This window comes from Mus caroli, chromosome 14 (genome assembly GCF_900094665.2).
Source record: "Mus caroli chromosome 14, CAROLI_EIJ_v1.1, whole genome shotgun sequence".
Lineage (NCBI taxonomy): Eukaryota > Metazoa > Chordata > Mammalia > Rodentia > Muridae > Mus > Mus caroli.
The window spans coordinates 111,656,137-111,668,717 of record NC_034583.1 but is presented as its reverse complement, the minus strand read 5'-3'; the positions used below and the strand labels follow the sequence as shown (position 1 = coordinate 111,668,717).

The following is a 12,581-nucleotide window of genomic DNA, read 5'->3' as shown; positions in this document are numbered from 1 at the left end:
AAAAAAAAAAAGTGCTTTTCCCAAATAAAACCAACAGGGTCTCATCATGTCACTGTTTAGAACAAAAATGGGGAAAAAAGTCAATCTTACTTCTGGCCTCATTTTCTACTCTCACAGTATAAAAGTAATAACCAACAAGTCAACAAACAACCTGGCCTAGATACATAAATATTTATTTTTATTTTTTAATTACTTGTATGCATGTGTGTCTGTGTGGAGTTTGTGCATATGAGTGCAAATGCCCATAGAAGACAGAAGTAGGAGTCATGTCTGTAGAGCTGGAATGCTTCTAGTTACCATATTTGGGTCTTCTGCAACAGCAGTGTATGCTCTTAGCCACCACGCCTTCTCTCCAGCCCCACATTTACAATTTAAAGTCAGATCAAATAATGTAACAAATGGATCAGAATGGCAACTTTAATCCCTCTCCATTCTGATAATTACTCATTAAGACCTGGATTATAAAATAAAAACATTCACTTTTAAAAATCATCAAAAAGTCAATAAATCAATTAGAATTCTATAATCCAGGAGCCTAACATGAACAGCTCGTGTCTGGATGCTGCTTTCTGGAATAAGGCAATTATTTCTGGCTTGTTACAGACTTACCAGACGCTTTGCAAACTCTTTGTTTTCTGACAGGAATCCATACCCTGGGTGTACCTTTGGAATGAAAATAAAAGATTCTTTTAGCTTTGCTACATTGTAGGTCTGTGTAAGCCACAAGGTATCCACGGTTTAAGTATGACTTCCTCACTGACTAGCTCATTTCGCTTTTCTGAGTAGAGAATCAAATTCCTCCTTTGCTCTGTCAGCAGACCACAGTGGCATCTATGTGATAGGTTCTTGTGATAGAGTACTTGTCTACTCTATCAACAGAAACTCACCTGACTTTTCCTGAGACTGGTCAGTAAATAGAAAGAATATAAAGGACTAGCGGGCCAAAGAGCTACGATCTACAAACCTTTGGCAAAACAGATGAAAACCTCAGGAGCAGCTGCTCTCAAGCCATGCTGCCAGGGTGTGGTGGTTGCGGACCTTTAATCCTAGCACTTGACAAACAGGCCCCCAGCAGATTGCTGAGAGTTTGAGGTCAGTCTGGTCTACATAGAGATTTCCAGGTCAACCAGGACTATGTAGAGAGATCATGCCGAAAGAAAGAAAGAAAGAAAGAAAGAAAGAAAGAAAGAAAGAAAGAAAGAAAGAAAGAAAGAAAGAAAGAAAGAAATAAAGAAAGAAAGAAAGAAAGAAAGGAAAGAAAGAAAGAAAGAAAGAAAGAAAGAAAGAAAGAAAGAAAGAAAGAAAAGAAAGCCCGCCCAAGCTCAAAATCCCACAGTATGTCTTACTTCTAATAACAAAGGGTGTTCAAAAGTTCCCGAGAGAGTGTCAAACTGCACCCAAATGAACATTTATTTGGTTTAAACTGTACTTTGTACCATATTTTTTTTCCTTCTGGTAACTATCCCTTCTCTCCTTACTCTACATTTGGCCATCTACAATTAGTCTGTGCTATCTTCCCCAGAAACCTCAGTGTACAGTCTAACCTGTGTCCTAAGCATGTCATTCTTCACTCTACCACACAGCCAACCATAAGCCACACCAACATCAGTCAGTGTTGGAACAACATAAGGTAAAATACTTCCGCTGAAAGGAGAGACGGGTTCCTGAAGAAGCCAGAGTTGGAACCTGAACCCAAACCAAGTGTCATGGACATGGGATGAAATAATTTAATCACTGAACAAAAAGAAAAGATTCACTCCACCGTTTCATCCAAATAGAAAATTCCACTGGAGACTTCTGACCATCGAGGGCTAAAACAATACAAGTTTTCCTTCTGTTAAGTGCTAATATGCTGTAAAAATCCACATATGGAATCATAGAATATGGGTTTTATTTAAACACTTTCTTCTAAAGAAATGAGCATAGTGGTGGTAAGGCATTTCTGGCTAGTGCCAGATAGCGCTAGCGCTCGCTGCCTTTTAACATTAAGTGGACAGTTAGTTCGCCGATTAAAAGCAACAAGCAAAAATTACTTTTTTTCTTGGATTCGATACCATCCACCCCAAATTAGGGGTGGAGAAAGGATTTATCAATCTAAGTTATTAGCATTTTGTTGACACTAATAAACTAATTAGCAAATAGACATTTTATTCCTAGCAATGAAACTGAGTGTGCACAATTTTTAAATGACTAAATTGAGATTTAAACAGTCTTTTCAGAACCTGCTCATAATACAGAAGTTTCGGGGCTTTGTTTTTTGTTTTTAATGCTCTTATGACACTGAAAGGGTTAATACTCAAAACTAATTGGGATTTCTTTCTTCCTGGCGAATGTGGTACTGAACTGAAGCTGCTCCCTGGTGTGAGAGCTGAACCCAGCAGCCACCTGCAGCATCAGCCACCAACACTGCCAGATGCTACAAAGCCTTTGATTTCCAGTAGCGAATCCGACCACATTTAACTCATGTGACACAAACTAACTACAACAGCGTTTTCAATCATTCTTCCTTATTTTTTCTAATACCAACTCCAGCTTTCTGCTCACTGCATATGAAACAGCTGCAGTAGATAGGTTCGCTCAGACTCACAGCTTGGGCCCTGGTTTTCTTAATGGCTTCCATGATGGCATCCATGTTGAGGTAGCTTTTACTGGTGGGAGCTGGGCCAACACAGACAGCCTCATCCGCCATTTTCACGTGAACCTAAAAAGAAAAATCCCTGTATTAACAGATGCTCTATAAAAAGAATCAGAGTCACCCATCAGCAGATGGAAAACTGCAAATCTGATTGCTTCACAGTCACTCATAGAATCAAATTTCTCTTCAAATATTCACTGAAAGTAACAACGCAACAAAAATGTTCAGGGTCAGCATCACCCGTGACTTCATTTATTACGCATGCCTAACCAAACAATTTCTACAACACACCTGTATTCCCTCTCCAGTTCATCCATGCATAAATATGATACCAAAAAGTACCTCACTACATAGAACCAGACTGGCCCAATATTTTAATAACAGGCGCATTCATGCCCAGTTCTGAGCAAGCGCCCCAGGAAGTGGGGATAATTAGAGGGACTGAATGGATGGATGCAATGAGTCCCTGCACAGCATCAGGTCGGCACCAGGCTCAAATTAAAGCCCAGGACTAAAGAGTTCAATATCATAACACATGAACCAGAAAATTCTGAGAAACACTTAAATACTCTCACATTAGAGCCTTGTCCATTTTACACTTCATCTTTGAAAAAAAGGGAAGAAGAAGAAGATATTGTGCAGTAAGTGCTCAGTCTATTTAAATTCATCAAATTCAGGCATGTGCTGTCTATTTTTAAGACAACTGACTCAACAGTGTTTTTACTCTATGTGTTTTTGCTTAAAAGGAGGCTAGGTAGGCATTCAATAGTGAAAAGAATAATCTGTTTAATTTCAAAAGGAATCTACCTTTTTAAAATAGTCACAGTGGGCTTTTGAACTGGTATCTCCTAATGATTTTATAGCTTAAGAAACTCAAGCTCTTATTAATTATTTTGAAAGGCAGATACAAAACCCTGGGCATAAACACACACCTGAAGATTTATGATCCACTTCTCCACTGAGGGAGGAAATCTACAGCAGCAAGCATTTCGGGGTTTCTAAGTTAGAACCTTCAGCTTTGAACTAATTTTTTAAAACCACTTTTTGAACTAAGATCTGAAGATTACAAAGTAGCCTTTTAGAAAAAAATCTGAATTACTTTTATTAATTCAATGAAAATACTCCAATTAAGTAATAAAGTCGTTGTATATTAAAAAGCAAATGTCAACCTACTAAAGGAAGTTACAGATCAATATTTTAATACAAGATACTCAAATATTTACACTCCTTTAATGAAGCAAACTACAAGCCTTGCTTACAGGCTTCTAAACAGTCCGTCTTTCCAAGCAGGCTCTCTCCCTTTGCTTAACTCTGCCTGGCTTATTCCCCGGCTCCATGTTTCTCTGTGTCTCTCAGACATCTCAGATTCTGCTATTACCAACTTTGATGTTGTAATTAAAGCTGTGGGTTTTGAAAAGCTTGAAAACCTAAGGAACCTTTTGAAAGAATGTATGCTCCAGGTAAGCACAGCTGTGAAAGTTAAATGCACACTTACTTTATATAATTTATTTCTCTCATGATATTCTGAATTTATCCTGGGCACTTCACCTTTGGATGACCTTCCTCTCATCTGAACGCTCACAAGTGTTGGCAACGGATCACATTCCACCTAAGAATTGCACTTTAACGTCTTTACCATCTATGTTATTATGACGTGCATATTTCCTTCACAAATCCTATTGACATAGAAAGACTCTGATGGCACTGGGACTCTGGACTCCATGATGCTGCACACATCGCTTTTCTTCTCCTCCTTCTTTAGCAGTACACCTGCTTTCCTGCATTTTCACAAACCCAATGTAAACATACCAAGGACAAGCTCAGAGTCTGACAAGTTGCCACTGGTGATCCAGACTGCTCTAATAAATATTCCAATACCTTATACATCCCAAGAAGGTCAAAACTGCAGTGACTTGTATACACACACTTTCTAAAGGGCTACCTCTCTTTCTCAGAAATAAATCCTACTGCAGAGGGATGGGTTATATATATCCCAACAACCTTATGGTCTAGCCTAGGGTCAGAAGTGATGGGCAAAGTCCCTTGGGGCTGGGGTGGGGACCACCTAGAATCCCCTTCACCTATTACCACAGAGATAATAACAAACTGAAGTGGAAGGCCAGTTTTTAAAACCTCTGAAACTGGGCCAGGCATGACAGCACATGCCTTTAATCACAACACGTAAGAATCAGAAAAAGACAGATCTCTGCAAGTTTGAAGGCAACATGAATGTACATTGTGAATTTCCCAGTAAGACCTTGTTCCATAAAAGCTTGTGAAACTCCATTTGAGCTACCAGGTGAATGAATGCTGTTGTTATTGTTGTACACAGGATGTGAAGTGCTTCCTTTGGTTTAATTATATTTTCTAACTTTGTAGAAGCACCTGTACAATTCTGAAGAGACTTTCCTTACCAACGTTTTTCTGTTTCAAAAAGTTCAGCATTTTAAAAAACAAATTTTAAGTAACTTAATTTAAAAAAAAATAGCAATCATAGACTTTAAATTGAGGCAAATTAATCCAATGAGATTTTCTATGGTTCAAAAAGAACAACATGCTGGTAGTAAGACTACTCCATATCCAAAAGAATCAAGTGCTTTTCAAAAGGGACTGCACAGTTTTCATTATTATTTTATTATTTTATTATTTTATTATTTTCATTAAACTCTTTGAATCAGCCTGTTTTTCTAAGTAATGAGCTTCAGGGGTGTAATTTTTAAACTTACAGGACTGATAACGATTCATCTTCCCATTGTCTTTTTTAAAACAAAATTATGCCTGTCTAGCGTACATGAAGCCTTGGGTTCAAGAGCTAGCACCACGCATGCAAAAATCTAATTACTTAAATATGTGGATATTGACAAATTAAGACTGGTGGCTAAATCTTGAAACTTTGGATTAATAAAAAAAAATCTATATCAACAAATGAGATTCCTGAGATATGTCGGAAGTATTCCATTTACCTCCTATGTTTATCAAGAAAACTTTACCCAGTGTTTAAAAACAAATATACTGGGCCATGAAGCATATTCGGCATAAAGGGCAATGGACTGAATAGAAGTTTTCAACACTGTCTAAACTAGTACTGTCTGAAACATGAAGATACTTCTTGTCTGTAGGACTACAAAGCATACCTCTCCATAGGATGGACAGAAATGCGTGTGTCTTCTATGTGATAACCTTCAAGACAAAATACTCCCACACCACCACCAGGCTGACAAAATGGAGCCTAGAGAAAATGCTTGCCTGAATCAGCAAGGCTCATCCAATCCAATCAGGTATCAGGATCCACCAACTCTAACTCAAAGGTCACTAATGTGAAAATTACTAAGAACTGGAAAGGTGAAGAGAAGAAAATCAACCACATAATGTTACTTTGAAGCATTAAAAAGAGTTACTTTCAAGTAATTCGATAAACTTCTTGTTTGTTTGTTTGTTTGTTTGTTTGTTTGTTTGTTTGTTTTTCAAGACAGGGTTTCTCTGTATAGCTCTGGCTGTTCTGGAACTCACTTTGTAGACCAGGCTGGCCTCGAACTCCGAAATTCACCTGCCTCTGCCTACCAAGAGACAATTTGATCTCAACACTTGCTCTGGTTACATTTTATTAAAGTGACATATTTAGTTCAGGATTATTTTAAATGCTAGAGTTAAGGACTTTGCTACTTTTCAAAGTGTAAATCTCAATCTTTGAAATGACAAGAACAAAAGAGCTGGCCCATTTCTTATGTATGTGGAATGTTTTGCTTGCATGTACATTTGTACACTATATGCATACAGAGTCCACAGAGACCAGAAGAGGGAGTCATATCCCCTGGAACTGGAATTGCAGATGGTTGAGGGGCACCACGTGGGTGCTGGGAATCAAACTTCATCTTCTGGATGAACACTCTGCTTGTAACCACGGGGCCATCTCCCCAGTCCCCTGGCCCGTTTTCTACATCCTGATTTTTTAAGTTACAAAAGAGAAGTGCTATGGATCAGTCTACATTGGGTTGTTTACTGTTGTGCTTTAGGTTTTTTAAGTAGTCTTGGTGGAATGCAGGGATGTATTGCTGTTGATCTAGGACACACAAACACACACACACACATACACACACACAAAACTTAAGACTAGAGGTCTTATAACAACTACAAGTTCTTTGTAGACATCAGGGAAGAGGACTGTGGAAGGGGAAGAGCAGCAGCCACTATATTCCAAAGCAAAACCTTAGCAAGAGGCTACCCACCAGCTGTGGAGCTGTGGAGCTGGTGGGTACACAGCGGACAACAAAAAGAATTCTGAGATACAGAAAGGAAATAACAAAGATGTGCAAGGAATAAAAGGGTTGTGGTGGGGACTGGTGACCAGGTGCAGTCGTTGAAAGAAGCACAGTGATATGGTTTGGATTTGTTTTTCTTTTGTTAACTTAGGGAAACTTGGGAAAACTGTAAATAAGGAACTAAGAGCAGCCATTGGACATGGTTCCTAATTTGCAGGTATTAATAAATCTACAGAAGCCTCCCTGAATATGCTATTTTTTGCACATATATGTGCTTCTGTAAGAAAATGCCTGAACATGTAAATATGGCAAACTAAATAACCTAGAGCTTATGTCAACTTACATTCTATTAAGAGGAATGTCTCCACAGCAAATACAATTGAGCACTTTAATTTCAACCTAATGGAGAAAACACATCTTCAATTTAAAATTTTTTATATTAGTGGGTTTTTTCGGTTTTTTGTTGCTCCCTTTCTGAGACAAGGTCTCATGTACCCCAGGCTGGCCTCAAACCCATAATGCTGGTAAAGAGGACCTTGAATTTCTGATCCTCCTGGCCCTAGTTTCTGAGTTCTGGGATTGCAGTTCTGTGCCTCAGCACCTGTTATTTTGTGGTCCTGGGGATGACACTCAGATATGATGTCACAGTGTTGGTGAGCTGACTAGAACAGTGTGGGGCAATAACCACCCCACAGCCTGCTTCTGTCATCTTCCCTGACAAACAACTTAGGTCAATATGTTTTTCCTAAGGACTTAGCTGGTATCTGGCACTACCAGTGTGCTTGGTGCACTCAGAGCCAGAAAAGGGCGCCAGACACCCTGGAATATGAGTGAAGGATGAGAGCCACGTGGTGCTGGGAACTAAACCCAGGTCTTCTTGCGAGTATAACAAATACTCTTAATTATGAGCCATCTTTCTACCCCTTAGTTAATTTGTGTGTGTGTGTGTGTGTGTGTGTGTGTGTGTGTGTGTGTGTGTGTGTGTTTTAAGTCAGGGTTTCTCTGTGTAACAGAGAGCTGGAACTCACTGTGTAGAACAGGATGACCTTGAACTCCCTCTGTCTCCTGAGTGCTGGGATGAAAGGGTATGGTGGCCACCACTCCTAGAAGTTTACCACTTTTTAACAAACTCACTTATACTTCTAAATTCAACTCAAACGTTCAGGACATGAACAGAATATAGCCAGATTCTTTGCCAGAATGTAGCTTTCAGGAGGCAAAGGCAGACAGATCTCCATCAATTAAAGGCCAGCCTGGTCTACACAATGAGTTCCAGGCTACCCAGAGCTACATATTTATTTATCTCAAATAAATTAAATAAGTAAACAACAAATAAATAATAAATAATTAATAAATAAGACCTACAATCAATTCCCTTTGTGTTGTTTCTATGACCTCATCAGAAGGACCAGATATTCTTTATTATTATTATTATTAGATGTTTTCTTCATTTACATTTCAAATTTCCTAGTTTCCTCTCCAAAAATCCCCTATACCCTCCCCCCTCCCCATGTCCCCCAAACCACCCACTCCCACTTCTTGGCCCTGGCATTCCCCTGTACTGGGGCATATAAAGTTTGCAAGACCAATGGGCCTCTCTTCCCAATGATGGCAGACTAGACCATCTTCTGCTACATATGCAGCTAGAGACACAGCTCTGGGGGGTACTGGTTAGTTCATATTGTTGTTCCACCTATAGGGTTGCAGACCCCTTCAGCTCCTTGGGTACTTTCTCTAGCTCCTTCATTAGGGGCCCTGTGTTCCATCCAATAGATGACTGTGAGCATCCACTTCTGTATTTGCCAGGCACTGGCACAGCCTCACAGGAGACAGCTATATCAGAGTCCTGTTAGCAAAATCTTGCTGGCATATGCAATAGTGTCTGGGTTTGGTGGTTGTTTATGGGATGGATCCCCAGGTGGAGCAGTCTCTGGATAGGACCAGATATTCTTAAAAAGAGAACTTCAAATGGTACATTCTCATGTGAAGATATTTAATATTATGTAAATTGCATGCCAAATAAGAATCTTGCCCTGACGCACACACACACACACACACACACACACACACACACACACACAAAAGGGAAGAAGGACCCTTAATCATAAGCCACAATTTTTTATACTTAATGAAAACAGATAGCAATACGAAATTCTCAAAAAACAAATTATTTAATGTATAATGTTGGTATGTGAAAACCACAACTTATTAAGAGCAAAAACTACAAATGATCCTCCATTTATAATGGACTACCTACTAGTAAACCCACTGTAATTGGATAATACCATTAGCTAGAAGTGTATTAAAGAGCCAGTGGGGAAAAAAAAAAGAGCCAGTGACATAGTTCCATATGTAAAGGCATATTCAATCCACAGGACCCACAAGGTGGACAGAGAGAACTGACACCCCAAAGCTGTGTCCTGACCTCCATCCATACTATGGCACACACACCCACATTTAAAGGACTAAAGATGTAGCTCAGCTTATAGAGTACCCGCACAAAACAAAGTGTTAGATCCCCAGCACCGCATACCTTGGCATAGTGGTATATGCCTTTAATCTCACTTGAAAGGTAGAGGCAGGCAGAAGTTTAAGGTCCTCCTGTGCCACATAGTGATTTAAAGGCCAATCTGAGATAAATGCAACCATGTCTCAAAAACAGAAACAGAAAAGAAAATATGCTAACTCCACCTGTCAGCTTTCTGTTACTGTAAAGGATACCTGAGATGAACCCACTTCTAAGAGGAAAGGTTGACTGAGGCTCACCGTTGAGGCACAGACTATGATCAACAGGCCTGTGTTGGGTACATAGCAGTGAGTGTAAGTGAGAGTTACTGTTTCCTCCTGGCCAGTTCAGAAAGTAGCAAAGGAAGACGACCATGATCCCTTAAGGACAGGTCCACCTCCTGAAGCCTCTACTGCCTTAGAACAGTTGCAGGCCAGGGACTAAGCCCTTCTCAGCCTGTCATCTGAGGAACGTTTCCAAGCCAAACCCCAGCAACCTAACCTACAGAACATCCTACTTTAAATGCTCTGTAAACTATGGTTGTTTCCCTCCTGACTTCAGGGCTAATCAGAGCTTCAGCTTCTGCTACTATCCAGCATCAAAACAAAAACAAACAAAAAAATTGCACTACACACAGCTAGTCTGGGAAAATATCCACATTCCAAACTTGAATGAGGGTCTCTACAAAGATATAACACTTTTGCAGAACTGTAAAATCAAAATGTTTTAATACAGCTATGAGATGTCAGGAGCCTTACAAAGGGTTTTGTGCTGTTTTGAAACCAAATCTCTTCACCACTCAGAAAACGTTCCAGCTGAGCCACATCAGTACAGCCTCGGGATCTATAACACTTAATTAGAATAGCTCATGAAAGATACTTGCCTAGATTTAATTATAAAAGCTCCTTTACTCAATATCTAATATCCATTTGGGGAATACAGCATAGACTGAGAATTATTCTATGATTGACTCACAGAATCAACTCAACGCACAGTTGTCAACAGAATAAGCCACTTCACGATACTGTTTATAAGCAACTTTACCCAAACTTTACACTTTCCTTCTAGAAACATGAGGTTCTTGCTTTTAGAATGCCCATATGCTCTCTAGCAGACATGCACGCCAGCCCCCATGTCCTCCAGAAGGCTTTCTTAACATGGGCTCCAACTCAAGAGAAAGCGATGACCATGTTCAGGTAAGAAGTACACTTCTCCCTTTGCTGCTCCAACCAGGCAGCCACCATGATGGCTACACAGAAGCAGCACAGACAGAGAGAAAGGCAGCCGAGATTGAGACTAGAGATCGAGGAGTCTGAAGTCCAAAGGGGCAAAGCAATCCCTAGACAGGCTCAGTGCCACTGGCGCACTGATTAGCCCTCAGCAAGCTCATAAGTGATCACATTACAAGTTTATTTCCAAGGTCATAGCTGTACAAATTGATCTTTGAAATTAAGCAAGAACTCAATGGTGTGGTTGACATTCTTCTCTGGTCTTCACAGACATGGCAATGCAGCAGGAAAGAGGACTGCACAGGAGCCCACACCCCAAAGCTCCTGTTTCAAGTGCACAGCAGTGAAGACTATCCACAGAGAACAGGACGGCAGCTGAGAAAACATGAACAGCAATCACCTCATGAAGTCACAACGAGAAAACCACACGATGCCACACAGTGGAAAACCACACAAGGACATGCACTGCTGACCAACTATGAGCAGCTTCGTGGTAAGTGAGAAACACCAAATGCAAGGGCCAGGTCACCCAGGAGACTGGGACAAGACGGCCACTGGTTAACAACAGGCTAGGGTGGAGTTGCCTGTTCTTTGCTTCAGCTACTATAGCTTTTGGAGTCAAAATCAGAAGTAGAGTCTATGATTGGCCTGCTGTACATGTCTACACCATGATCATAAGATCCAGACATGGATCCAGAATGCACAATGCCAACTGGGAGCCACTAGGAAATTGCTAGTGAGGAGAACTGAGTGTTGTCTTGTTGACTGTCTTGGGGGCTTATGGAAAGAGGCAGGGGACAGAGGGAGAATGAGAGAAAACCCAGAAAAGAGGAAAGCAAAGAAGAGGAAGCAGGAGGGAAGGGGATGAAAGGAACAGGCCTTTTAAACCTTCATCACAAACAGAGCTCACAGTCCAAAACTCCAGATCACATAACAGACAAAGAAAGCACCCTCAACTCAGCAGCAAATAAAATAGTTCAGAAGAAATTAATTTTACCAGTCTGGCAAAATCTTTCAAATGCTTTAATTTTTCACAAATTAAACTACAAACATTTCATAATTTCTATACTTCTATATATACATCTATGAATCACCATGTAAACTTTTCCTTTGGTATGTTAACATGATTGAGACACTGCTAGATTCCTGACATCTAAACATCCATTCCCCATTCTGTGCATTTCTAGTACACTACAGATATCAAGTAATAAACAGGGTCTTGAATTTCAATGGTCACCCCGATCACATTAATAAATACCTAAGGCCCTAGTGAAGCATACCTTTGGGTGCAGCTGTGAGCCAGATGTGAGTGACACCACACCATGGACTGAATAAAAAGAGAAGAAGCCATCTGAGAACTGACATTTCTTTCTCAGCTTCCTAGTTGATGCCACAAAACAAGCCACTCCCATTGCCGTGCTGGCCCCCTGTGGAATACTTTGGGGCAGGAATTTGGTCATAGGAATGAGAAAGGAAACCAATACAGCATATAACCAACAATGCTGGCACAGGTCACTGCTACATACACAGTGCCTTGTAAACACTAGAAAATCAGAATCAAGCTAAGCTGTGTTTTCTAATATTTGATTACTTTTACCAATAGGTAGGATTTCCAGTCCTCCTTAAATACATGCTTAGAGAAAAATAAGGCCACAATTAGTTCTTATTTCACATCACAAGGTATGATAACATTGGAGTACACTCATTCCTTTGAAAGTGTCATTCAAAAATCACTATGTGTATATATTGCTAGAGATCAAACTCCAAGTGGGTTACTCACAAGAGGCAAACACTTGACCACTGAGCTGCACCCCCAGCCCCAACTTCTGATCTGTAAAAAGTGATTTTAGAAATCTGCCCTTGAGAAAAAGCACCAGGGCAGCTGGGGCGCAGGGTCTGCTGACACTCGCCAGCTACCCACAACACCCGCCACAGGATCTTAAGACTTCTGG

The 12,581-nt window shown here is 40.3% G+C and overlaps 1 protein-coding gene across 1 annotated transcript in view; it reads right to left on the bottom strand.

Annotated features, from left to right (window-relative positions):
- The window catches only part of Pcca (propionyl-CoA carboxylase subunit alpha), a 329,396-nt gene that overhangs the window by 279,083 nt on the left and 37,732 nt on the right, over window positions 1–12,581 (bottom strand). Inside the window, exons 5-6 of the mRNA XM_021182607.2 lie at window positions 2,588–2,701; window positions 610–663 (exon numbers count right to left, since the gene is read on the bottom strand). Of these exons, the coding sequence (XP_021038266.1) occupies window positions 610–663; window positions 2,588–2,701 (168 nt within the window). The remainder of the gene's footprint in view (window positions 1–609; window positions 664–2,587; window positions 2,702–12,581) is intronic.